The sequence below is a fragment of the Lipotes vexillifer genome, unplaced genomic scaffold, assembly GCF_000442215.2.
Source record: "Lipotes vexillifer unplaced genomic scaffold, Lipotes_vexillifer_v1.1 scaffold749, whole genome shotgun sequence".
NCBI classification, from domain to species: domain Eukaryota; kingdom Metazoa; phylum Chordata; class Mammalia; order Artiodactyla; family Lipotidae; genus Lipotes; species Lipotes vexillifer.
Window position 1 is genome coordinate 1399317 of NW_006782834.1, and position 11173 is coordinate 1410489.

The 11173-nt window shown below is 42.7% G+C and overlaps 1 protein-coding gene across 1 annotated transcript; it reads right to left on the reverse strand.

Annotated features, from left to right (window-relative positions):
- Positions 1 to 768: 768 nt before the first annotated feature.
- CCNG2 (cyclin G2) lies at positions 769 to 10217 on the reverse strand. Its single transcript, XM_007455411.1, has 8 exons — positions 10078 to 10217; positions 8979 to 9116; positions 8174 to 8311; positions 6474 to 6724; positions 6203 to 6281; positions 6003 to 6101; positions 3267 to 3472; positions 769 to 1781 (listed from the first exon to the last, which is right to left on the reverse strand). Exons 2-8 carry the CDS (start codon positions 9114 to 9116, stop codon positions 1658 to 1660), a joined length of 1035 nt encoding a protein of 344 aa, XP_007455473.1. The 5' UTR covers positions 10078 to 10217; the 3' UTR covers positions 769 to 1657.
- Between the last annotated feature and the right edge of the window lie 956 nt (positions 10218 to 11173).

An 11173-nucleotide genomic window follows, 5' to 3' on the forward strand; every position in this document is an offset into this window, starting at 1 on the left:
ACTAACCTGCCAACGTGAGTATTCTGGTCTACTTGATACATTTTGGCTTTCGCTATAAACTAACAGGCATTCAGGTTAATATGTCACTCTTTTAATATGAGTACACCCCAGAGAGAGGTCAACTCTCCAGTGACAGATTCACTTTCAGTATCTCCAAGGCCCAGGGCCAAACTGCAGTGAGGAAATACTACCTGGAGGACTTCTGGTAACCAGAGACAGGGCTTATCCTGGAGGCGCTCCAGCCTCACTTCAAGCCTCCCCTCTGAAATACACCAAGCACCTTTTCTTTTTCACCAAAAAGTTAAAAGTTAAAATGTGACTGCAAACAAGGAGTACAATTCATTAATACTTTTATTTTGAGTTGTAATCTATTATTACTTCAAAAAGATTCACTTCAAAAAACATCCGATGGATGCTGACTTACCAATAAAAAAGTAAGTCATCGTCATATGATTTATAATACAGAATACACAATAAATTATATTTACATGCAATGACTAGACTATCACACACACGGTAAAAAAATACAGGATTTCTATGTACATTTTTAAAGATTTACATTTTCATATACAGTTTATAAAGTTTAAAAAAATTCTCTGTACAAAATCTCATGTGTACAGAGTTTATAAATCCCTATTCTTATGGCTGTACCACCACACAGATACGCTTAAAACTATAATACTACAAACACTTAGGTTTTTTTTTTTTTACACTTCATATTCAGTCTTGGCACCCATGTACAATACCATTATTTTTGAAACGTGAATTACAAAGGAAATACAATGTAATCATGCAGACTTTTTTAATAGAAGAAAATGAGACAAAATGTGCTATTAGATCAACATTTATCAATTCCATAGTTACCTAGTTCTGTTCAACTTGCTGCACTGCTCTCATACAGGTACATGCAAAACTAGATTATGGATTGTTTTAAAAACATTAAAATAATACTATTGTCTGACAACACTTAGTCACTAGGAATGCAACTATCCAACAACCCTAGTCTGTTGCTTACTTCTGTTTTGGCAGAAACCTCAAAGAAATGAAGATATTACATACTAAAATTCACAGAAATGTCAACATTATAATTCCTAAGTTTCTAGAGTCTGCATCAGATAGAACACTGATCATTTAAAAAAACAAACAAAAAAAAGGTTTTTGACATTTAAGAGTATATTCTCTGCTCTGAGAATGGGGGGAGAGAGAGAAATCTAAGATAAACCATTAAAGGATTATCCACTGTCCCTGCTAAGGAAGCACTTGCACACTCCCAATCTGTTTCAATAAAGACACCTGAAGGCTTTATAAAAAAGCTGACGCTACACTATTCAACTTTAAAAATCTTCTTGAAAAGTAATAAATTGAAGGTATCAGCACCTTCTCTCCTCCCCCACGTAGCTAAAGATCAAGGAAAAAATAAAGTGCCAATGTCTGAAGTATTGTTAATTGTTTAAGAGGCACTAACCCATTTGATGGCTTAGGATTAAATATGAAAATAGGCCAGATCTGATCTGAATAATAAACAGAAGGTAGGTATTCCAGAGTCTATGCAATTCCTGCCTAGATGGGGGCTGCACCAGGAAACTACCTACTCCCCCATTTATTGCTTTGAAACCTGTACACACACTTTCATTTTGGACCCAGAACAATGAGATTTCTAAGACGGAAAGCACAGTGTCTGTGCCACTTTGAAGCTGAAGAAGAAAGCGCACTCCTGACCACTGTGAGGGGAGCTGCTGAGGCTCTCTTCTCCACAACTCATATCTTCACAAGAGTCCTCGCTAAAAGGAAAAACAGAGAGAAGAGGATCCCATCATTTAAAACACGTCTAAATCTCGTACAGGCAAAATTAAACTGCTGAACAAGTAGCTCTAGTCTCAGGATTTTTACATTCAAAATTTAAGCTCTACAGAGACAAAATTTAACTTAGAAAGACTTCCTAAAGTGAAGGGTATTGTAAGCTCCTTAGAAAATACAGATTTGCTTAAGAGGTTTAAACAAATTACCACTTGCCAAACTATTATTCTTGTACCAAGTAATAACTCTGTCAGCAATAACTATAGAATTCTAAGTACTTTAAATCCAGTAAATGCAAACTAATGACAAAGATCTCCTATCACATGGTTTTGATGTCTTTCTTGCATCAATAATTGCATCACTGAACTTCTCAAATATCAAACTAAGAAACCAACGAGCTAGGAAAATGGAACTTATGGTCTTTTCTCCCTACAGCATAAAACAGTGAAATTCAATAAAATTATTCACTTTACTAACAAAAATAAACTCTGAATAAGACAACGGCATTTGACAAAACTAAAAATCTCTACAGAACTCTGCCGCATCAGTGGTGGTAGTTCCCTTTACTTTCAAGTCATTTAACCCGCAGTCTCTTTCCATAGGACCATTTTAGAAATTCATACTAATGTTAAAAAACCCAGAATGCTGTTTTTTTTAACTAAACTGTATTTCAAAAAGCGAAAAAGATGGGAAACAACCAGTTTTTTTAAACAGGAGCAGTGAAATAAGTCAGAGAACAAATACTGTATGATCTCACTTATATGTGGAATCTGAAAACACAAAACAGAACTCACAGATGCAGAGAACAGGTGGGTGGTTACCGGAGTTGGGGGGAGGGGGTGGTAGGTGAAGGTGGTCAAAAGGTACAAACTTCCAGTTATAAGTCCCGGGGAGGTAATGACGTATAGGATGCTGGTTTTTGTTGTTGTTGTTGTTGTTGTTGTTTTAAATTTGTATTTTATTTATTTATTTTTGGCTGTGTTGGATCTTCATTGCTGCACACGGGCTTTCTCTAGTTGCAGCGAGCGGAGGCTACTCTTCGTTTAGGTGTGCAGGCTTCTCATGGCGGTGGCTTCTCTTGTTGCAGAGCACGGGCTCTAGGAGCACGGGCTTCGGTAGTTGTGGCTCGCGGGCTCTAGAGCGCAGGCTCAGTAGTTGTGGTGCACGGGCTTAGTTGCTCCGTGGCATGTGGGATCTTCCCGGACCAGGGCTCGAACCCATGTCCCCTGCACTGGCAGGCGGATTCTTAACCACTGCACCACCAGGGAAGCCCCTGTTGTTGTTTTTTAATAAAGAAAAAAAGTGGGGAGAGGGGGGTACACTTCCCAACTATTGCCTATTTTAATAAAACTACTTCTGGTTAATTTTCTTACCCAAAGAAATGATGCTATCAGAGGTAGGGGCTCTAATACACAAAAATCAGTAACATTTAGTCTGGGGAAATGTCATTAGTCAAGGAACCTGCTTACCTTTCACTTTCATCAAAACACCCCACCTCTGGTATTGTGGGCAACTCAGGAACACTATAGTAGCTATTGTGGAGGTTCTGGGCTGTGCGCCTTGAAACAATCCAAACCAACTTCTTAAGGTCTGGTTTGCAACATTCAGGAGACGAATATTCAGCTAGGCATTTAGAAACTAACTCCCTCCAGTAAACAAACTCGGAGTCATTAACCTGAAAAAAATATTTAAATGAAGAGGTTATGACAGCGGTTCCCAAACCTTGCCACACCTTGGAATCACCCTGCGAGCCTTAAAAAACACCTGGCTCCCACCCTCAGATACTCTTATTTAATTGATATGAGGTGTCATCTGGGCATCAAGGTTTTTTAAAGCTCCCCAGGTGATTCTAATGTGCAGTCAAAATTTGGTAACCACTGCTTTAGGGGAGGAGCACCACAGATTTAAATCATTTACCTAGGATTCAATACAGAGAATACTCTGCCTATCTTAAGAAAGCACACTAACCTAAAAACACTAGGTCTGTTAATAAATCAATTATCAAGTATATACTGTGATAGTCGCAACGCAAAGGAATTTAACATAATTTACGTTTCTGTAACATAGCATTACTTGGATTGCTAAAATACGCATTTACATTAAGACACCAGATATATGCAAATGGAGAAGTTGGCAATGTGAAAGAAGAGGAATTCCCCCAGAAGGGCACCGTTCCTCCACCACTGGGGAGTGCCCTAATTTATTTCATGGAATCAATTTTCACCGAAGATGTTTCCAAATGACATTATGATAAAAGGTTTAGATTCAAACTAGTAAATTTGTGATTAAAACAAAAGCTGGAAGTTACGTATTAAAACAAAATGCTTCACGTTGCATGTACTTGACCACAAAACAGATGATCATTTTATATCATCTTGGCCTCCATTTCCACCTAATCCAGTCACATCTTAATCCCCTGGCAGCCTGGCTTCTACCACTCTCTTATTCTCCTGACATCACCTCCTACATCCCCTACATGGGGAAACTGCCAACACTGAAAACCCAGAGTTTTAATCAACTGCTAAGCAAAGGACTCCCCAAAATTTCTTACGGTTTCAACTATTATTTCCTCATGGGAAATTGCTAATCTCAATCTCCAACTAAAATTTATCTGGAGTTTTTAGTCCAGACTGCCAAGTATCTGCTAGACATCTACCTATCTGAAAGGTATACAAGTACCTAAAATCATACTTCTTTGATCACAGTTAACTTCTCTCCAATTTCCCTCAATGGTACCAATATTCTTTCCACCATTAGGTGCAAATCTTGGTCATTCATGACTCTTTGCCTCATTTCCATGCTTGGCCTCTAAAAACCACTGAGTTGGGTGTACTACTTCCTGCTTGTGACTATCACCTAGATATTCTATCTACAAACCTACCCTAAAATGATTCCCAAACCCTTCTAGTCCACCAGGCCGTAAGCCTTTGCTGCCCAAACTTCCACTGTCTAAGATTGTTTTGGTAGAACCAGGTTCCAAGTCATTGTGCCTCTCACGGTCTACCCTACTTCTCTGCTAACCAAATCCCGAACTATTCCCTATGTTCAGACACAGACCCTACAGGACTGCGACACAGAACAGTAAATGACAGAACACCCTGCTTCGTGTTCAGTTCCATACTTCTCCAGCTAGACTATCAGTGTAAGAAAAAGGACTGTGCTTATGTTTGGTTTACACCTCTTTATGATTGAAAAAACTTATCAGGCTAGCCTGACAAAGGAGTTTAAAAGAAAAACATAGCCAGGGCTTCCCTGGTGGTGCAGTGGTTGAGAGTCCGCCTGCTGATACAGGGTACATGGGTTCATGCCCCGGTCCGGGAAGATCCCACATGCCGTCGAGCGGCTAGGCCCGTGAGCCATGGCTGCTGAGCCTGTGCGTCCGGAGCCTGTGCTCCGCAATGGGAGAGGCTACAACAGTGAGAGGCCCGTGTACCGCAAAAAAAAAAAAAAAAAACAAAAAAAACCAAAAACATAGCTGATGTTATCTTGGTAATGCTACTAAAGGGACAATGACTCAGTCCTACAGATGTAATGGGATGCCATTCGTGCATTTACTAACTCTACTTCTTAATATGCATTTTATTTAATTTATTTTTTAATAAATTTATTTTTTATTTTTGGCTGTGTTGGGTCTTCATTGCTACACACAGGCTTTCTTTAGCTGTGGCGAGCGGGGGCTGCTCTTTGTTGCAGAGCACGGGCTTCTCATTGTGGTGGCTTCTCTTGTTGCGGAGCACGGGCTCAGCAGTTGCAGCTCGTGGGCTCTAGAGCGCAGGCTCAGCAGTGTGGAGCATGGGCTTAGTTGCTCTGTGGCATGTGGGATCCTCCTGGACCAGGGCTCGAACCCGTGTCCCGTGCATTGGCAGGTGGGTTCCTAATCACTGCACCACCAGGGAAGCCCTTAATACGCATTTTAGAACAACGTGCATGGGGCAATGTAGACCGCTGTATTACCAACTGGCAAGAAGACTACAGAAAGGATGTCTAAATGCAGAAAGAAGCTAGCCTAAGTGACCGGGTTCCCTTCCAGCTTAATACTGTCTGGGTTGAAGCTGCATTTGCAGAACATCAACACTTAAGATACAAGAATAAATGAATAAAAGTTAAGAGCCCCATAAAGTGTTACTTAATGATTAAGTCACTACAGAAAAGATAAAACACTAGGAAAAAACTTGCTTTAAAGAATAAGTTCTGAAGATATTTACCTTGGAATGTTTTTTAACAAGCAGGAGAATTTCCAATAATTCAATGGATTTCAAAGTTTCTACTTCCAAATTGAGAAGGCACAAAGCTAATACAGATGGCTACAAGAAAAAAAAGAAAAATAATTTTTTTAATTCAAAATAGAAACTGCGGGGGGAAAAACAGAAACTGTGAGATATATATAAGAAAGAAATTGACTTACTTTTGCTTTTGAAAAGGTAAGTCGGCAGCAGCAAGCTTTCAGCTGAGCTTCCAGTTTATCAAGGCTCAGTATTTCTTTCCTATACAATGAAAAGAAAGAACAAAATATGTATTTATTAAACTTCTAAAGATTTAAACAATTCTAAGGACTTATTAAAAGTCCAAGCTGAAAGTTTGGAGCAAGTAAAAACAAATTTCACTAGAGTTCTAATTCTTTACTGTTACTTATAGCAATGCTGAAGTAGAAAATCTTAAATTTTAATCCCACCTACCTTTCTGAAGTATGACAAAGTACTATAGTATGGTATAAGTGCAAAAAGTTTAAGGCAGTAGTAGCTTCCAATTCATAGTGCAATTTTTCTGAAATGATTTTTTCCATCCGTTTTATGTCAGAAGCAGTACATTTACATTGGCTAATCCGGATTACATCAAGAGTAGACGGAATATTGCATTCTTCTTCAACTATTCTAGCAGCCAGCAAAAAACAACAGACTCCAATGCAAGATAAATGTTTAGGTTTCACCTGGAAAACAAAGAACAAAACATTTCTTCCAACAATTGTCACTTTAACTTAGCAAAGCAGACACTTAAAAGAATATTGTAATGAGCCGCTATTCTTAAGACAGAACACAATCAAGCTGCTTCCTCGTACTTACCCTTACACACAGTTATACTTAATCGTTTTTACATTTTAAGCTCTCTTAACCTCCCTTTAAACAACTAAAAAGACATTTTCAGCATTTAAATTACTTAATTTAAATGCAGGTAAAGATTTTTAATGCAAGTTCAAAAGCTAGGTTTCTCACAGTTATACATTGTATTTCAAACTTATGAAATTCATAATAGTACAACCTCCCCCAAAATAAATTAAGCCTTCCAACACCAAGAAAATATACTTCTTTGGATATAAAAATAATACATTCATCTTTGTATCTTCTTATCTATTTAAGAATCATCCCATACTTCACTGCAAATTTCCCCAAGAGAGATATTGCATCAGATGTGCAGAGTAGAGCATATGTACAAGCTGCCATGGACAGATGGCTTCCCTTTTCGGTGCCCTGAAAACTGACCCAGCAGCTGACAGCAATCCTACTGGCAGAAGTATCACCACATTTAAGAGTTACTGGTAATTGTTTTTTTTTATAATTTATTTTTTATTGAAGTATAGTTGAATTACAATGTTAATTACTGCTGTACAGCAAAGTGACTCAGTTATACCTATATATACACGTTCTTTTTCATATTCTTTTCCATTATGGTTTACCACAGGATATTGAATATAGTTCCCTGTGCCATACAGTAGGACCTTGTTGTTTATCCATTCTCTACATACCAGTTTGCATCTGCCAATCTCAAACTCCCACTCCTACCCTCTCCCACTCCCCTCCCCCTGGCAACCACCAGTCTACTCTCTATGTCCCTGATTCTGTTTCTGTTTCACTGATAGGTTCATTTGTGTCATATTTTGGATTCCACATAAAAGTGATATCATGTGACTTGCTGGTAATTGTTAACAAGACTGTGGCTCTCTGCTTGGAAAAGATTTCTCATAGTGAAGGCAATAGGTCACCTTTAACATACTGCTATACTTCCATTTGCCATGTTTCAAGTGTTTAAAAACACCTAGGCCCAACAGAAACATAACAGAAGATGAAAATATGAAAACCTTATTTTAAGAGCTATGTACATAGAAACACCTAAAAAAACAGTAGTCTTCATTTTTTCACACCCTTAAAGAGAAAGTATGTAAGAGATACAGGAAAACCTAACTTAAGATACAATAATACGCTTACTTTTGTAGTCTCTTAACCCGGACTAAAGATCACAATTCCAAATATTAAAAATGTTTATGTATAGTAACATAATTACATTCATTTGCCAAATATTTACTGAAACCTTGTATTCTAGGCATCATGCTAGGCACTGGGTATAAAAAAATGAAGTTTTATTTATAAAAACGATTAAATACCTTCATAAGAGCCAAGAATCTGTCCAAAATATTGACAGCCAGGACAAAAGTTTCAGTGCAAGATCCAAAAAAGTTGGTTAAACTCCTTAAATCTTCTACTTTGGCATTTCTCAATCTTGGACACAAAGTGTTATCATTCTGCAACAAAAACCAAGAGCCAAAGTTTATGACTGTCTTAGAACTAGAATGGACAATACACACAGATTCAAATAAGGTAATTTTTTCCCCTGAATCTTCAACAATATGGGGGACTATCAGCTAACCAAAGCACTACAGTTTTTCAGATACAAAATGTGTATACAACACTGCTTTTTAAAAATATACATCATAAAAGACATTCAGCAATTCAATATAAAGCAAACTGTTGCCACACTTCCAGAGGTTAAGAGCAAACATAATTCAATCCCCTTGTAATGGACATCCAGAAGGTTCCTTGCTTGTTTTCTTTAAAAAAAAAAAAATCACTTAAGAGCCTACTATACAGAAGTATTGCATAGGCAGAGGGTATTTCCACAAATGACCTGCTCAATTCCCAGGGAGTCTCCCACTCTGAGACTGGGGGGTGCCACATTTGAAGCCACACTTCCCTAGATTTAGTATCACTCTCATTCTAGCTAAGAAACAAAAGCATGACCCTGTATTAAGATTTATCTTAGTACTCTAGGACGACCACTTGTGGTCTTAAGAAACTTTGCAGCCTTTAGTCTAGATTCAACTAAAAAAAAAAAAAAAAAAAAAAAAAATTTAAAGTTATCTGCCCAAGCCCTGTCAGCGACTATAGCAAGTTATCTTTCCCGGGACTTACCTCCGGGGTAGCCTCGATCAAGCTCAGCCCTTTTTCTCGAGGTTGGAATCTCTGTTCCTGTTCTAGGTAGAGGTTCAACAATCCGAAGAGCTGGACCCCTTCACGACCGGCCAAGTACTCTGCCCCCAAATCCTTCATCTGTAGCAAAGACACCACACACAGTTAGAATGTATCCTGGAGGGGGGAGGGGGAAACACAAATGAGCTGGGGCCAATACCTCCAGCGAGGGGCGCCCCAGCACACCCCAGAGAAGAGCGGGTGAGGGCCCCAGTCACGTCCAGCCGAACCCCGGAGCAATCCTCCCCCACCGCCTGGGAGGTGTGGCAGGGGGAGGGGCCGTGGTCACGTCCGCCGGCTAGCGCTGGGTCAGACCGGCCAGCCCCGGTCTCCCAGCCGTTTCACAAACAGGAAACTGTCCTCTGGCGGCGGTGTCCGGACGGTCCGCCCCACCTGAAGTCGCGGGCGGAGGGGTTTCTGCCAAGTGGAACGCACCGGGGGGCTCCGAGGGCAGCGGGTCCGGGAGGTAGGGGCTTTGCACAACGTGGGGGGAGGGGAAGTCTCACGACTGAACAAAGAACCGGAGGGAGGAGACTCCCGAGCCCCGCCCCTCCCGCGGAGCCCATTTCCAGAAGCCCCTCTCGCTGGAGTCCAGCCCCCAAGCCTTCCCCATCCGCTTCGGCAGCGCCTCCTCTGAACAAAACCCGAGGGGCAGAGACCTAGGTCCCTGAGACCGCTGGGATGGCGCGGCCCAGCCGGTCGACAGCCCGCCCCGTGCCCAGACAACACCCTTCCATCCACCGATGCCCTGATTCCGCAACTCTGCGGAGACCCGGAGCTGTCAATCCAAGAAGAACCACCCCAGCGAGCCACCGTGACAAAATGAGGGGGGGGGGGGGACACCAAAGAACTGTCTTCAGCCTCCTCGACCCTCCATCCATCCATCCCATCAGCATCTCTCCGCCTCTGGGCGCCCACTGCCCCAGGGCTGAGGGCAGGACCGGAATCGCTCCCCAAGCTGAGGGGTGGGCACTCTGACATCGCTCTTCGCAGTCCCGACCATGAACAAAGAAGCTCCGCGATCCCGGGTGGGCCCACTCACCGTGCTGGAGCCGCGCCTCCACCTGCCCGCGGCGTCACGGTCGGATGGGACGGGGCGCGGCGGGGACGTCCGGACCTGCCTCCGAGGTCAGGGACCCGCCGCCTCAGTGGTGCCCCCGACCGGCATCCGACCCTTCTCCCCTGCCACCGCCGCCTCGGCCTCACAGCCCCGGCTTCATCCCACTCCCCGCGCGCCCACCCTCCGGCTGGGGCGCTGCGCCGGTCCCTCAAGCCCTGCCCCACTACGGGTTCCACCGCCGCTGACGCTGCCACCACCGCGGAGGCCCCAACAAAACCCCTTGTTTTTGTTTTGAGTTCCCGACGCCCCCAAGGGGGCGGGGCACGTGACTCCCCGCGGAGGGATCTTCCTCCGCCTCGACAGACTTTGAAAAAGAGTCCCTCCCCTAAGTGTACGTGTCCAGCCAGCTTTGTGGCCTCTTCGACTCGCCTTTGCTTTACTGAGCCACTCCTCCCTCCCAAGGAGGAGGATGGAATTTGGGCACGGCTTTATTCCTCGATTGATCCTACGGAGGAAGGAAAGGGAGTGATAGGCGTGAGGGGCGGAAGGAGATAGTTTCTGGTCGCATTGCACCTTTTAAAGGTCCCCAGTTTGTTTTGTTTTCGCTGTTTTGAAAAGTCCGCCCGAAGTAGCGGGCTCCCCGATTGGATATCGGTGGGGGGAGAGCAGGATGCTGCAGCTCTGATTCAGTCTCGAATCCGGATTGGCTAACTGATTATCCTTTGAGCCCTCTGATTGGTTTTCACTGTATCCTGCGCTTCTATCTGCCTCAGGGCCTTAGCAACTCTGGTGTCTGGATTGCGCATGCCCGGGTGGACCACTTCGGAGAAATTCGCTAACCTGTCCAGGGGTCTGTACCTTCCCAAAGCTATCACCAACACTGCCCCCCCCGATTTCCCCCCCGACCCCGGCCCGGTCCCAAGGGAATACCACGCATGGTTCTCACCTCCGAAGAGCTAGAATAGCTATAGATAACCTTTGTGACAACTTCTTCCACCACGGGAGGGTTGTCTACGTTCCTTCTTTATTCTGTTCTGCAGGTCAATTTTGCGATAACCAGTCAAGTTATTGTAAAATT